General features: G+C 33.7%; 2 protein-coding genes across 3 annotated transcripts; both read left to right on the top strand.

Moving 5' to 3' along the window:
- LOC135836475 (uncharacterized) lies at positions 1 to 8,346 on the top strand. Of its 2 annotated transcripts, XM_065351337.1 has the most exons (8): positions 1 to 299; positions 404 to 528; positions 623 to 782; positions 937 to 6,242; positions 6,439 to 6,499; positions 6,607 to 6,698; positions 6,793 to 7,000; positions 7,108 to 8,346. In XM_065351337.1, exon 4 carries the CDS (start codon positions 1,052 to 1,054, stop codon positions 4,013 to 4,015), a length of 2,964 nt encoding a protein of 987 aa, XP_065207409.1. In that variant the 5' UTR covers positions 1 to 299; positions 404 to 528; positions 623 to 782; positions 937 to 1,051; the 3' UTR covers positions 4,016 to 6,242; positions 6,439 to 6,499; positions 6,607 to 6,698; positions 6,793 to 7,000; positions 7,108 to 8,346. The 2 variants fall into 2 exon arrangements, with proteins under 2 accessions (XP_065207409.1, XP_065207408.1); XM_065351336.1 differs by having other exon boundaries at positions 937 to 6,499.
- A 1,419-nt stretch (positions 8,347 to 9,765) lies between these two features.
- LOC135836474 (uncharacterized) lies at positions 9,766 to 14,494 on the top strand. The gene is made up of 5 exons (XM_065351335.1): positions 9,766 to 10,084; positions 10,494 to 10,578; positions 10,737 to 10,855; positions 10,932 to 11,169; positions 13,417 to 14,494. Exons 1-5 carry the CDS (start codon positions 10,001 to 10,003, stop codon positions 13,755 to 13,757), a joined length of 867 nt encoding a protein of 288 aa, XP_065207407.1. The 5' UTR covers positions 9,766 to 10,000; the 3' UTR covers positions 13,758 to 14,494.
- The last annotated feature ends 1,935 nt before the right edge of the window (positions 14,495 to 16,429 follow it).

The raw sequence follows: 16,429 nt of genomic DNA, 5'->3' as shown, positions 1-16,429 counted from the left end.
TTTTGGATTTTCTACCAAATATACCAAATGCAAATATCTTTCTAGACCTCAAGACTTTAGACTTGAGAGTTGCTATTTCAAATTATTATTTGACTAGTTTTTAGTTTCATACTTTTGCTGTTTAGACCAATTTGATTAATAATAGCGAAGCTCTGAAGCTTTCTACGCTGAGATCATTCAAATCAGCCGCAGTGCAGACTGACTTTATGCTGGTAATGAACCAACCTTGATCCATGAAAGTTATACCAATTACCAACTCAGTTGCTCATGTTTAGTAAATGTTGGAAAATTATTAATGAGTAAGTATTGTTTGAGGGACATTCACTTTAGTTAACGTAGATACAGTATTATTACTTTGATAACTAATTAAGTAAGTGCTCAAATCTGTCTGTTTCCATTTTAGCTGGATTCGATCTCCGAGTATTTGTGTATTCTTAGATTGATGGTAACGGTAATTGTATTTCAACAGTTTCATCATTAGATCACTCCTGTTTTATCTAGGAGTCGTTGTTCGTCGTGTCTCAATTTGTGAGTATATTCATCATGGAAAAGTGTTATCATTGATCTTTGCTGATTTACTTCACATGTAACCATTCATCTACAATTATGTTTTTTTTTTCAGTTTTCGCCTCAGTAGTTACCCGAAAATCAGTTAAATTTTGTGTGATTCAGTTTTTGCTATCGTACAATAAGTAATCGAAGTTACAATCAGAAAATTATACATTCAGAAACCGAGATATTTAGTGCCTTATTTGACTCTAAACCGAAGAAAATTCAAATTGGTGAGTGGCATTCTGCATTGAAAATCATTTCTACTGACGCAGTTCTGTGTTTTGTTTTTTAGAATGGTCAGATTTACTAAATTTATCGCAAACGAAGTCAATTTTTAACGTTTCATGTGTCTATTATTTAAAATGAATTTGAAATATTTCACAGGAATCCTTTACGTTGGGTTGCTCATCGCCATCGAACGAACAAATCTTCGAGAAAGCAAAGCAAAGCAAACTTTCAAGTTTTCGATTCCAAAGTATTACAACGTTCAATTGCAAAAATGTTTTCCATCTTCAAAGGTCACACACATCTGTCGAAGCAGTTATATTATTTCCACGAAGGTACGACCATAAAGATATTTCCCAATCTTCGAGGTCGTAACTACTCAGAAAAATCATCTCCTGTGCAAGAATCAGGAACAACTGTGCTTTCTAGCTCACAAAATCATGTTGATTCTCCAAAGTTCGTTCATTATACTCATAATTCTATTATGAAACAGGCATTCCTCAGTTTGTCAAATGACGCTAATTTTTCCAAGGAATTACGTTACGTGCACACTAAAAGTAACAAAGAGAGAATCGCCAACTTACGTCACGCTGATTTTTCCAAGCAGTTAAATTATACAATAAAAAACGATAACATGACCAAGGAAATTGGTAATTTGGTGGAAGAATGGCTCTTACGTTTCGATTCCTTGGGTGGAAATGAAGCTAGTGTAATTTCCGGTGCGTTCAATAGTTTATTAAAATCCAATATTTTTAGTACCAAATGGAACTCCGAATATCGAGAAAATTTCAAAAAGTTAATCGTTAAATTGGCTGAGAAAGGAGACCTGTTATTAGATACAAATAGTCGAGATTTTTCTAAATTTAACTCTTGGCAGGTTGCTAATAGTTTGAAAGCGTTATCCAATTGGGATGTGTTGAATAGCGATGTATGGGAAGGTGGTGTTCAAATTAGAAACCGGAAAATAGCCGAGGTTGATTTATTCAGATCTTTAATTAGTCGTTTGATATGTCGAGGAACTTGGATCCTGGAGAATGAAACAGCTGATCAATTTGATTCTCAGAGTATCACTAATTGTCTAAGTGCTTTAGCAAAATTTAATATCAACGAGTTCGACGGATCAAAGAAATTCATCAGTTGTTTAGTAAAACGAGGCATCAAAGTTATTGATCAGTTCAGTCCTTTAGCTATTTCAAACAGCCTGAATGCGTTATCCTTGTGGAATATAACCGATTTCGAAGGTGCCAGCAAATTCATCGCACTGCTGTTTGAACGAGGAAGTTCAACCGATGAAAGATACACTCCTCTGAGTATTGCCAAAACCTTGAACGCCATGTCTAAATGGACCGTCGAAGAATTGCGGGGAGACAAGAAGTTCATAATTTATTTAATGAAACAAGGAACTTCGGTTGCAAATAAATTCAATTCCAAGGAGATCGCGCTAAGTTTGAACGCTCTGTCCAAGTGGAACGTCAACGAGATGCAAGAAGCTAGAGGTTTTATTGTTTTGTTAATCCAAAATGGAAATTCTATCATCGATACTTTCATTTGCCAAGATATCGTTAACTGTTTAAATGCGTTTAGCAAATGGAATATTGATGAATTACCAGGTTCCAAAAAGTTCATCGTCCGTTTAATAAAACGAGGAAGCTCAACAGCCAATGGTTTCAATCCTCAAGGGATCGCCAATAGTTTGAACGCGTTGTCGAAATGGAATATTCACGAGTTGGAAGGAAGTAAACATTTCATCGTACAATTGGTGAAATGTGGAATTCTAACAGCTGACACATTCGACTCGTTGAGTATTTCTAGCTCCTTAAATGCTCTTTCTAAGTGGGATATCGACGAATTTGAAAGAACCAGAGAATTTATTGCTCGATTAGTAAAACGCGGTCGTTCGTTAATCAATAGATTCACTTCGCGGCGAATCGCCAACATCTTGAACGCTTTCAGTAAATGGAATATCGAAGAATTCGAAGGAGCCAACGAGTTTATCATGGAGCTGCTGAAGCAAGGAAATGCCTCAGTTGACGGTTTCAGTGCTCAAGGTACTGCAAATATTTTGAATGCTGTGTCCAAATGGAAAATCGACGAGCTCGAAGGAACTAGAGAATTAATCGTTCGTTTAATTAAACATGGAAGTTCAACGATCACCAGATTCGATTGCCAAAATGTTAGTAATTCTTTAAATGCTCTTTGTAAGTGGAACGTCGATGAATTAGAGGGAGCTACGGAATTTATTGTCGAACTGATCAAACAAGGGAACTCAATTTCTGGTGAATTCAATTCGCAAGAGGTTGTTAATAGCTTAAATGCGCTATGCAAGTGGAATATTGTTGGAATACGAACAGCTCGAGATTTTATCGTACATTTAATCACTCGCGGAAGTGCTATTGTTGATGAATTTAGTCCTCAAGAAATTTCCAGTGGTTTAAACTCTGTTTGTAAATTGAACATTTTTGATGGCAAGAAATGGAACGATAGTCAGTCGGAAAACTTCAAACGTTTCATTGTCAAACTTGCAGAAAAAGCGACCAAAATATGCGGCGAGTTCAATTGCCGAGGCATCGCCGACATATTTGATGCTTTTTCAGAACTGAGAATTATGAGTAAAGAAAAATGGACGGCAGATGAATGGAACTGTTTGAAGAATCTTCTCGTCAGTCTTTCTACTCAAGATGCTTCGTGTAAAAGTTACACCATACAGGATATTTCAATAATTTATAGAACTATATCTGATTGGAATATTCTTCAAAATAATGAATTCGACTCGAAACAGATCAATAAGTTCAAAGATCTCATCAATAATCTGGAAAATCGACTTCTTGCGCTTGGAAATGAACAGAGTTTAGTAAAACCTGACGTTAATATCAATTTTTCCGTTCAAATTATCAGAGATTTACCTGAGCTTAAGTCTAAAAATCTCATTCTGTCTGATAAGCAGTTACTGGTTTCGTTGATGCGTTGCTTAAGTAGTAATGTGGAGAAATGCGAAACTTCTAGTTTGAAGAAAGATTGGATTCAAAAAGGTATTTTGACTGCGTTGTATAATTTTTTAAACATTGCCATTGAATTGGAAGATAGACACGATTTAGAAGGAGCATTTGATGAGAGTTTGTCTAAAATATACAATAAAGTGATTGGAAATGATTTGGATCACATTGATGAAATAGTAGATGTAGTTTATGAATTTGATAAACTACAACTAATTCGAGACAAGCAATTTTTGTCTAGGTAAATGATTATTTTTATACTTTTTAAACTGTGATAATTTATGTTTGGAAATTCCTTTGGTAATAAACGTGTTATTTTTAATATCAAACACATTTAAAATGTATGTACAAAAATTGAAGATTTTTCCTATTTTGTCAAATGTCAAATTATTTTTTACGTGTGTTTCATTTTCATAGAGTACCTACTTGTAAATATGTAAATTTCAGAACTTCATAATTATTTTGTTGCTATTCAATTGTTCGTTTCGTTATGTTTTTTTTTGTTGTTTTGCATTTTCTGGATGTAATTTTCGTACGAGTAAATCGATTAAAATTGGAACCATTCGTTTTTTTTTCAAATGCAAGAAAGTTTTCACTGTTGAAAATATTGTACAGTACCTAATTTATTTAGAGAGAAAATCAACCGCTTTCTTTGAGGATAAATTTTTTGTCTTACGACGGAAATACCCCAACTTGCATGATCATTTTTGAACTGAACAAAACGCCTGGTCGTAATGGCATGCAAAATAATGAACACCGTCGGTCAACATTTCAAGTTTTAAAATGCATTTTTTTTACTTTTTTTTTCAAATTTTACCAAATTGACCTAGAAAGTTGAAATTTGAGATATAACTACCTAACCCATGTTTGACTCACCAAATCGTTTTGAGCAGTTCTGGAACTTTTTTTAAAAAAATTTAAATTTTAAATTTCCGAAAACTTTCACCAAATAAAATTGAAAACTCGAAATTGATTTCGGCATGCTGAGTTAAGTGGAGGTGATTTCAAAGTTGTTTTATTGATAAGTTTAAATTATTACTCGCCATGTGAGCTAAATAATTCATTGTAAGCTTGAAAATCAACAATAAAATTACAGCTCACATAATCAGTACATGTACATAAAATCTAGCTATTTTAGTAACCAGGACCTGGGTTCGAAGGAGGTAGCTTTTCCTATAACTTCAGAAAAGTTGACGAAAGATAATTTTTTCAACCTTTTTAGGAATTTTATTTTTTATACCCTATTCGAAATCATCAGTCAGGGTAGGTAGGTATTCGTGCTAAGTCTAACAACACAATGAAAATTTTAATTTCTACAAGAAGGTATTGCGAAAAGTTTCCTCTTAAAAGCCATGAACTGAAAATGATTAAAATACAATTTTAAAAAATTGATCTATTCTATTGAATTGGTAACATTTTTCAACAACTTTTTTCTCAAAATCCTCCAAAATCATGAACAATGATTTTTTGCATAATTTTTTTAAAAAAAGTGGTACTTGTTTGAATTTTTAGCTCATAAAATCAACTTCAAGAGCTCTCTCCCCCACCACGGTAATTTTTACTGCATAAATTCCAATTATTGTTGAGTTCTGATTTCATGGCATTTTTTTGACGATCTAGTCCAAAATTGGTGGAACCAATAATTACAACAAAATAATGAACAATTTTAAAAGAAATTACAATTTGTGCGACCAAAACTTGCCTATCACTTCTTGTTATGTACTTACCTACCTACATATATCTTCCTACTTACCAGCACACGATTCAATAAAATCTGCAATTGTGAAAACAAAGAAAAAGAAAGAAATGAAGCAAAAAATATGAATCATTTTTAAACTGACAAAGCCAGTATAGGCAAACTTCAGAAAGACCAAATTGGAAATAGGCTAAGTAAAAGTCACCCCTCGGTGCACAAGTAAAGAATCAAGTTTCACTAATTAAAAATTCGATCATTAACTAACATTTTATAGCAACTTCGATATCCTTTGAAAGATGCACAGCCTGAGATCTGGAAAAAAGTTGGTATTCTGTCGTTCTAATAGCTATAGATAGGTACCTAGCTCTAAATCTAGAAACCATCCTTGCGCACAACGCCTGATTCTTTCTCCGGTAAAGCTACACACCATCTTTCACCTTCTCTTTCCCATTATTGTTTACTCTCAGTTTTTCACCCTCAGTCTATCCCTACGTACCACCCTAAATACTTTTTTTTCGTAGTTCTTACTTCTTATCTGTTCTATATACTGTTCTTCACCCTACAAGTTACATTCGTTTTCTATCGAAAGCAGTTGATCATTGATATTATGATTTAAAATTCGTTGCAGTTGAAATTTTCCAAATTCTATTTCACCCAATTTTTCGAAAGTGTTCATTTTTTTTCGTTGCGTTAAGAAAATGTGTTATTGTCTGATCAAATCATGTTTCTGTTTCTCTCTCAAAGTTGGTACTGGCATTATGCTTTATTTGAAACTGGTGAGTACCTACAAGTAGATTTATTCAGATTCGGATGTCATAATGATAATGCATATTTTTTTTCTTTTGTTAATAATATAGGTACCTATAGGGAAATATTCTATGAACTGTAGGTCTGTACTTGGATGTGGTAGCCTGTTGCACTTACCACATCTCATAAAATCCTTGTTAAAGATCTGTTTTGTTTTTCTTATAGTTGCACAACATTTTGGTATTCGTGATTCCTATCGCTTATCCGGTAGCGAACAAATATATTGGTAAGTGTGTGTTACCTATTTTTAAAAATACTCAAGTTTACTCTATATAGAAATTGAAGAAAATATTTATTTTTACATTTTATCACCATACTTCTTGTTTCCCGTAGGAAGTACACTGGAAGTCGGTCTCTATTTCTGGATATTCCTAACAGCGCAAACTTTGTGTCTATTGCTCGGAATTTTACGTTTTCATTTTAACGTAAGTTTTTGTAACACTACGCTTTCTTCATTTACCTACTTGCATTCAAGTTTGTATAGAAACTGGAAATTGAAATGTTCGATGTTGATTTCAGATAAGTGCGTTTTTTGAACCTTTACAATATGTGCTTTTGTTTCAATTGGTCCTAGTAGCGAGTGATGTTGGGGTCATAATTTTTACGCACTACAACAACGAATTCAATACATTGTGCAAGGAAACTCAGGGCAGTCAGGAGGAAACTGTTAATGGCTGCCTATTTATAGCGATCTTATTCCATAGTGAATTTACGATACTACGTATAAGTGAGTAATTTTCATAATGCTTAACGTGCCTATTAGAAGGTGTCTGGCATACAAATCAATAGAAATCACTTATTCATATCCGTCATTTTATACTTATTGCATTTCAGTTTTCAACATTCTCGCCCAATACGTATTCTACAGCTACTACAAAATCGTAGAACTACGAGAACCTGTCCTTGTTTCTTGTGGTATATGCGATGTTACTTCTGTTAAGATGACGGAAAAAGTAGAAGAAGCCAATAATAATGTGGGTGTACCTCCAGATAATAATAATGTATCGGAAGCTCCAAATCAGAGTGAAGAAAATGTCGCTTCCGAGGTTCCGACTCGACGTAGATTTTCAGGCGTCGGGCTTCGGATTCCCTGTTCCAGTTTTTGGATTTGGTGTGTTGGACTAACAGCTTCCAGTAAAGTCACATCCAAACGACAAGCTTCCCGAAAAGTTACAATAAGCCGTGTTAAGCTCAAGCCAATTCCAGTATGAGCAGAAATAGTCTGATGATTAATAAGCTACATTTTATATTTACTAATTTTTATGAAATTATCGTATAATTTATGAAGAATTTTCAAGAAATTACCCACCTAGGTAGGTACTTATCCCAAGTTTCTAATTTTTCGTACATTTGAAAATGTTATTTTGCTTTCACTTTACAATTAGAAAAATCTGGCTACCCTCATGCCACTGCTCTAAATTTGAACCACTTCTGCAGTCATTTTTTTTACATTTTTCAATGATTTTTCAAATTAATCATTACAACAAAATGCAGAGATGCAGAGGATTTCTATCACCATGTAAGGTTCTAAAAAAAAAAAAAAAAAACACGGTTCAATATTCGTAGAGTGAAATGCACTTGAAATCCAAGTAGGTAGGTATTTCATTTGAAACGCATAACTAGGTATACATTTCTCAGAAACAAAATCAATTTTCCTTTTTCATTGGGTAAATGATTAAAAAATATGATTAGGTAGGTATTTGCAACACAACACAACCTCGTAATTAAAATAAGAAAACATTTTCGCTAGAATTTTTCCAAAATAAAAAAAATCGGATTTGAAGGTTTCTTGAAAATACGTATGTACATACCTAAAGAGAAAAAAAAACAAAAAAGCTCCCTCAGGAAGAACTTTTAGTTATAATTAATGTAAAAACATAAGTTTTCAAGGAGCTTATTTTATAACTCAGAATTGAAACACTTTGTCAAGGTGTTGTGATTGTGCATTATTTCTCGTACTTATTCTTTTATTCATTTTTTTTTATTTTTTTTTTACTATAAATTAGAATTACCTAAGTATATAAATACTTATATCTATAAGGAAGACTTAATAAAAATCATTTTTTTTGTGTTTATGGTATTTTTTAATTTCAACTTTATTCGCGATATATTTATTTACACAGCTGAAAACTTGATAATTTGGATACTGGAAACACCTCAACAACTTAGCAAAATATACCACATTTAGGCAAGACTAGAGATATCAATAGACCAAAGCATTTTTCAAGAATATGGCGACCATGAGATTCAGAAAAGAAAATCATTCCATATAGGTAGGTAGGCTCTAGTAAGCTGACAAGTGGCAACTGGCAAGTGTTGAATTTTTTTCGATCTTTTAATTAATTGTGACTAGAAGTGAAACCGCCGGTTGAGTATAAGTATTATAACTAATTCCAGCAAAAGAAATGAAAATTTCAATTTCTACAAGAAGAGGTGCCTAGGTACAAATTTTACTTCAAAATGCCAGAAGCTGACCATTGCTAGAATAAAATTTTAAAATAGATTGGCTGTTTCCTACCAAGAAATTTGAAAAAAAAGAGAAATCGGTTTGTGACTTTTAAAATACCTAATGTAAGTTGTCAGAAAATCGTGAAAGGCTAGACCTAATTGAAGAATGGAAAAGATTTGACACTGTATAGGTACCTAGTTTTTTAAGGGGGAGGAGGGGCTTGAAATAGGAAAAATTGAATTTTGTTGCCCTCTAAACATTAATTTCTACTTTTACTGATCAGTTGTTTTTCTTTTCGCAAGTTTCATTAAAATCCAATTTCGTATTTTTGTTAAGGTTTTTAAAATCAAATTCATTCAAACAAATAAGAAATTAGTGCCTATAAGTTATTTAACTTGCGTAAATCTTTTCATATAACAAATGGTTTTTTCGGCAAGACAGGTATCGTCTGGTGTGTCTATACGATTTCACGATTCGAAAACAATTATTTCAATTAGATCTTTTTGAAACCTCTAGCGAGTTTTCAAATTTCTCCAGAAACAAATTGCTTTTTAGGAAGGGCAAAAAATTCACTTTCGAACTGGCCTATCGATTTACAAAAAAAAGTTACGAGATTCAATTTTGATACAATCAGGAAAAAAGTACCTACTTTTTTGAGTTTCAACTATACCTACATCTGCACACCATTCAATAAAATCTATGACGACAACAAAAGAAATGAAGAGAAACGTGCCTATCTAATGACAAATAAATTTCATTATAAGACATTCAAAACTAGAAAGAAAAGTCCAGAACTGAAGACTATACCTATAGTGAGGCCGTTTACGATCCTTTACTTTTAGATGTAAGTATGTATGTACTTATACGCAGGTTCTTTTTCTTCCACACGCAGTTTAGGGTGTTTTTCTTATGTTTACTATCCATACTCTCTTGTCAGCTGTTTTCCATCCCTCGCTGTCTCTTCTAACACCCTTCGATAGAAGATCTTTCTCTCCGATTTTTTCTCTCTCTGAACCACCCTCGCATACATCCCTGAATGTGTTTTCCGTGAAACTTCCCTATACCTACGGTAGTTAGTTAGTCACACGTTGAAGTCTAGTTTGTTTGTACCCAACAATGTTCCATCAAAAATGTGTGTTTTTGTGTGATTCGAATTTACAATAAACTATTTAGTGCAATTTTAAATTCGGTGCAATTGAAATTGTCCATTTGTTCGTTTTCAATTTGACTAGATTTGGCGATACCTATAGTGTTTATTATCATTCGTTCTTTTAAAAAATGGGCTTTTGTATTTACGATATCAGGTCATGTTTCTGTTTCTCGCTTCGTGTTGGAACTTTAATTACATTATATTTAGTACTGGTGAGTGAGTTCAGTCTGTTATCATCATCACAATAATGATCCCAACTTTCAAGTTCTTTGTTTGCAAATTCATAAAGTGTACCAAGTAGGTACCAATCTAATACATGTGCCTACTTATCAGCATAGATACCCACGAGTAGGTATTACTCGTATGATTTCCCAAAGAGAAGTTTTTTAAAATCATATTTGAAATACGGAAATTGAAGAACTCATTTTGACTTGTTTCATTTTTCTTTTACTGAAGCGAAGACATTTTTTTATGAATTGTTGGTACCCAACCACCTATCTGTTTACATTACACCGATTACACGTAATATTAAATAATTTAATAAATAATTTTTAAAAAAATGTATTTTAAGACTTGAAAGATCCTCATCGTTCTGGATTTTCTTTTTTTTTTTTTTTACAGCTGGTCAACATTTTGTTAATTCCAGTACTGAAAATCACTTTTTCCAGTTATCCAGAACCTCTCAACAGTAGTAATATTGATAATGGTATAGTATTATTTTTTTTGTTTTTTTTTGCTTAGATAGCCTATTCAAATTTTTAGTTTGTGAGTCGAAGAAACTATTTACTTACATACAACTTCAATGTCACCTACCGTTAACTTCATACTTATAATATGTTGAATCATCGTCATGTTTTCACGTAGGATCAATCTCAGAAACAAGTAACAGAAAAAGACTTTTAGTACCTGTGGTAGTGTATCTGCTTTTCACAGTGGCACAAAGTTTCGCTCTCTCGGGTGCAATTTTATGTTTTCATTGTAACGTAAGTTGGTATATCAAGTGAATATTCCTTCATTGTCTTCCAGTCGATGTTCGGGAAATTAAAATTTTTGATACAGTTACAGAAACATTGGCTTGGGCAAATGCCTCTGCTCTGCAGCATGGCATATGAATTAATGATTCCATTACTCGATTTTATATCCATCTTTAAAGCTGAAGACAAATATGAGGATTTGTGTTCGGAAACACGAAGAAGTGAAGAAGTTATTGGAAATCCCGAATTCCAAAAGGTAGCCGAGATGTGTTGTGAACTTACGTTGCTGTTATTCTGCAGTGATATGTGGATTCTACGTATAGGTAAGTTAGTAAGTTTTGAAAATGTTCAATCCCGACTGCAGATAGGGAAAATTTTGAACCGGATAAAGCTAGATCGAAAGAGCATGCAAGAATATACCCCCAACAAAAATTTCCGATTCTAAAGTGTATTTTTCGACTTTTGGTGAATTTTTGAAAATTAAAGAGCCCAAAATGAAAAAAAAATCAAAATTTTACGAAATTGATCCAGAAAGCTGAATTTGGTACAGGCACCCAATTTAAGATCAGCCGAATCGCTTGGGAACGATTTCCAGCCGTTCTGAGCAGTTCATGAAGCCTCCAGCAGATTTTTGAAAATCGAAATTTTTTCTAAATTTCACAAAATATGTAATCAACGTGTACCCTAATTGCAACGTAATACGGAGTCGGTTGGTGGTGGTTTCGAACCGTTTTGGAGGCTCCAGTAACATTTTGGAAATTCCTGTTTCCCAAAAAACGCATAGCGAAGCTGTCCAAATTAGTTACCTTTAGCACGTATGCTCGCGGTTGATGCTTGTTTGTGAACCACTTGATTGATTACACACCATTTTTCAAGAATCGGTGTCTGCCAGATCAGTAGATATGCTATATTTTTTCCAGCAATTTTATACCTAGTTGAAAAGAAAAATTCACTGTTCCCTTTCTGTTTGACAAAAAAAGTTGAAATTCACATGGTACCCCATTTTTGAGGTGTCACATCGATTGCAGGTGATTTCAAACCGTTTTGGAAGCTTCAGCAACTTTATGGAAATACCAGTTTTCCAAAAAAGCTACAAAATCCATCCAAATTAAATTAACTTTGGAACGTATGTTCGCGTGGCTGATGCTTACCATTTTTCCAAAATCGGCGTCTGCCATGCCAGTTCCGGTGCATATTCGAATGTACCGATTAGTGGTTATCAGTAGAACCATGGGGGGTAAAAACTGTATCTGAATGCCCGTTGCAATATGACCGCGAATGTCCCGAAAAGTGTATCTGAATGTCCGTTTGGATTTTTGCGCTTACAGGGGTTTCTAAAGTAGGTCTAGGTACATCTGTTGAATATAATGTAGGTACATAGTTCAAAAAATTTTTCTTGGCAAATGTTTCGCATTAATTAATAATTATGCTAAATTGTAGAAAGATATCATTTCTGAAACCAGGGAAATATTTTGTTAGGCAGTGGTGCCAATTTTTAAATAATTTTTGTCAATTTCAAAAATTTGAAAAAATAGTTGAAAACTTACCTGTTAAATTGTTTTGATTTTTGAAATTGGAAAAGAACATTTAGGTTTACGTTTTGAAAATTTGGAGATTATTAAAATGAATCGTACTAGCCTATAGGCAAATGTTAGATATCAGAGAAAAGGTATACCTAGATCTACTCGTAATTGTAAGATCAAGAAAGATATTTTAGAATTTTCTTCAGTTCTCAATCAAGATTATAGGCACATACGTTTTAAACAATTTTTTTTTCATCCCTCCCCCTCTTCTTGGACTATAAGAACATGTGTGATTTTACGCTGGATTTGAAAAATATGAGTGGAGATTACTTTGGCTACAAAATTGAGGTATGTCCAAATTCTTGAGAGGGAGAAACAAAAGCATGCGATAAAGGTCAAAAAAATCAAAATCAACTTTTTAGAGCGATTCGGAGAAGAGAAGCCTCACAAATCGACTCGGAAGGCTGGAAAATTTGCATGTGCGTGTTGAGGGGGTCCTTGATATGCCTTTTAAGGGTTTAGACTTTTCAGCTGTAAAAAAGTAAATTTTTGTGCCTTCTCAATAGTTTTTAGCCTGATTTTCCTGAAGTAAAAATGCAATAAGGATTAGGCTATACAGTCGATCATAATTCCAGGATTGGGAGTGGGGGCCTGTCATAAATCTATTTTGGGGTTTCACGAGCCCATCTTCATCAACCTTACGCTTATCTAGGTATTTTTATGCTACATGCAAGGTAAGTATGTAGTTGTACTTTCCATTGGGTTCCATATTCGTCAAAACCCAGATATGTTTGGGAATCCCTAGTCATACAAGGTTTTTTTTTTACTTCGGACATTCGGATACACCTGTTGGGACATTGGCAGTCATTTCGCTTCGGACATTCGGATACAGTTTTTACCCCCTGTGGTTCTATTGTATTCTACTAATCGGTACATTCGAATATGCGGCCGCCAGTTCGGCACCATATTGTATGCACATATTATGTACATTGTACATGCATGCGACAGAAAAACAAAATGTGTCTAATTATTTATTTTTCATTTCAGTTTACATTCTTTTCGTCGTGTGGGTATTGAACAGTTATTTTCATATCGAAATGATGGGGAGACCTGCTCGCGGTCTTCGCGAGGCATTTGATATCATTATGGGATACTACGTCAATGATGAAGAAACTGATAATGATGTTCCTGCATCTTCAGATCAAAGAAAGGAAAATGTTGCTTCTAAGGTTTCCACCCGATATAAGCCTTCGGGGTACGGATTTCGAATTCCAGGTCTTTGGATTTGGATTTGGTGTGTGAAGTTAACACGTTCCAAGAGAGTCGAATCCAAGCGACATGCAAAACAGAAAATCTCGGTGGCCAACCCTGAGATGACGCCAGTATGAGCAAAAATGACCATTAATTTATGAATTATGAATTTTATCCAAATGAGTGAGTGAACGGATTTCCAGTTTAAGAGATTTCTAGTTCCTTTCCTAAAAGACTTGAATTTTTTTAATTTTATAAGTTTTTGGTCCATACCTTACATATCTATTTAGGTACCTAGCTAATTAAATTTTTTACTTGAAAAAACAATCAAATCTGTTCACAAAAATATCGCATCATATTCATATACTTAGGTACAAATAAAATTCTTAAGCTCATCCCTTCGTGCGACGTTTGGCATTCGTGACATTTTTCAGCAACACCTGTGTTAAAATTTGACACTCATGAGGACACTCTTTAGTAAAATGGCACTCTCGCTATTCGATTCGATGGTTTTGGCTCTCAGATGGCGCTGGTTCTACTCTGCAGTTGCTCAATAATCATTAGGTACTTTTTCCAGGGTTTTCTATTTTTTTTTATTTTTTGAGAGTTTTTTCAATTTTCCGTTGGACATTACGGGAAAAACTAGCGGAATAAAATGTAAAGTTACTTAATTCTTATTTTATTCAAAAAACATTTGCGTAAAAACACGCATTGCAGCAGAGTGCATAATAAGCTAGTACCCACTCAAATAAGTATTTTATTAAGATTATTGCATTTTGTTCTTTTATAGGTGTGTATGTACATTATTTTTTATGGATGTGACTGATAATGTGATGATTTACTGTCAAATATAAACGAACTGGTGCACTTATAACCGTATGCACTTTTTTCGAGTTTAATGTTGATCTTCATACAGTGGCGTTGCCGGGATTTCCTCAAGGAGGGTGCAAAACCGGATTTTTAAGCATTAAAAAAAAATGAAATTAGAGGTACCTACCAATTTTTCAAAAACTTATCCTGTATACCTACTATACGAGTAGATATATCGTGATTTCATGAAGCGAAGCGAAAACGAAATTAATTTTCAGAAAAAATGGGCCCAAAAAACGAATAAATGTACATTTTTTTGTATGTTGCATCTTGAAGTTTTGCTCACAAGGGAGAGAGGGCAATGACTTCAGTCGCCTCCCCTTGGTTACGCGGCTGTCTATGTACCCCAAGAGGACTGACATATTATGTTTAAACTATGAATGAAAATATTACACACTGGTATACGGTAACCTTATCTAAATAACAAGATTTCTAATCATTTCGTGAAATTTTTGTATGTTTTCAACAATAAAAATCGAGTAAAAGTTTCAATACCTGAAAATACTTTTTTAATTTTTGATAATAGGTTGTACCTATGTAGGTACTAGGTTCATACGTTCATATGTACTTGACTAGCGATTTCAGAATATCAATATTTTGTCAGATGAAGGAAGGTACGTACGTAAGTACGTAGGTAACTAGGTAGGTAAGTACTACATAAGACGTATTTCCTATAATTTTTTTTTTATTATATTCTCGCCAAATCTTGGATCCTTATTTCTATTTAATCAAAATGAGTAAGAAATAAGAATAAACCTGCCAAAGGTCTCTCTTTTTACATTGAAAGAAATATTCTGACAGATGTCAGGAGGTGAATATTACCTGCAATTTTGATTTTTTGTTCAAATAAGTACATATAAGGATGCTTAAAAAGTTGAAATACAAAATACCTATAGATACGTGACATGTTATACCAATTCCTTTTGAAATTGAAATTAGTAAAATTATGTGATTATTTTTTCTTTGCTTACATAAGTAAAGTACCTATTTTAAAACTAGGATCAGTGGGCTCATGATCGTGTCAATCGTGTGTTTTTCAACTTGTAGGAAATTTTTAATCATAAAATGCTAAAATTGTAAGATGTTGATGTCGTTGGATTATTGTTTTGTGGTTGTTTAAGAAACAATTATTTATTACCTATACCTACATACAGTACCTGCTAAACAATAAAAGTTAGGTAAGTAAGTACAGGGTGCCCAGAAATATCGAGTACCCCTAAAAAAGTTTTCTACTAAAATACTTTGGTTGGTCATAGTGAATGATAATAATGATAGCACATGATTGGTTGTTGGACTGAAGAGAATGAGATAACATTCCACCAATCATACGCAAGGCCGGCTCCATAGTGGGGTGGGGGGGGGGGGTGTCTCACCCCCCAGTCGTTTTCTCAGTCGAAAATTTCGCCAAAATTTATCCCAATCGTGAAAATACCGGCAAAACTTGAAAAAACCCCTGTAGGCCAATATTAGCCTACGTATATTTGCGAATAAGAACACGCATTTATTACGATGTTTATTCAAAACTGCATGGCTGTCGGAAAAATCGTTAATTTGCCGACAAAATCACCGATCTATCCTCAAAATTTTCATTTTTTTCAAAAGTTTTTGCCCTCGCTTGGCTCGGGCTGAATTGAAGAGCTCTATTCCAAAGTGGGTTAAGTCATTTTTTCCACCCAACCCAAAAATGCGTTTACAGTTTTTGATGCTAAAATTTGTTCTGTTTTCAAAGGTCGGTGCACCTTTTCTTTCTTTGGACATAGAACAATTGCTTGTAGAAAAATTTATTTTGAAAAATCGGTGACTTGACCCACTTTTGAAGCAAAAATCTCCGTAAAACGTGTTTTTTTAAAAAAATGACTTAACCCACTTTGGAATACAGTTCTTCAATTATTGTTGTTTTGTATTTCTTAAATTATTCACAAATTCATTGTCCTTGGGG

This window comes from Planococcus citri, chromosome 2 (assembly GCF_950023065.1).
Source record: "Planococcus citri chromosome 2, ihPlaCitr1.1, whole genome shotgun sequence".
In the NCBI taxonomy this organism is placed as follows: Eukaryota; Metazoa; Arthropoda; class Insecta; order Hemiptera; family Pseudococcidae; genus Planococcus; species Planococcus citri.
The sequence above is the reverse complement of the archived record's forward strand: the minus strand, read 5'-3'. Positions and strand labels throughout refer to the sequence as shown.

Excerpts from the sequence above, each read along its gene's own strand:
- LOC135836474 (XM_065351335.1), top strand. The coding sequence starts at position 10,001 with ATGGGCTTTTGTATTTACGATATCAGGTCATGTTTCTGTTTCTCGCTT. Across the intron at positions 10,085-10,493 it reads TTACATTATATTTAGTACTG|CTGGTCAACATTTTGTTAAT; the intron begins GTGAGTGAGTTC and ends TTTTTTTTACAG. Across the intron at positions 11,170-13,416 it reads TATGTGGATTCTACGTATAG|TTTACATTCTTTTCGTCGTG; the intron begins GTAAGTTAGTAA and ends TTTTCATTTCAG.
- LOC135836475 (XM_065351337.1), top strand. The coding sequence starts at position 1,052 with ATGTTTTCCATCTTCAAAGGTCACACACATCTGTCGAAGCAGTTATAT.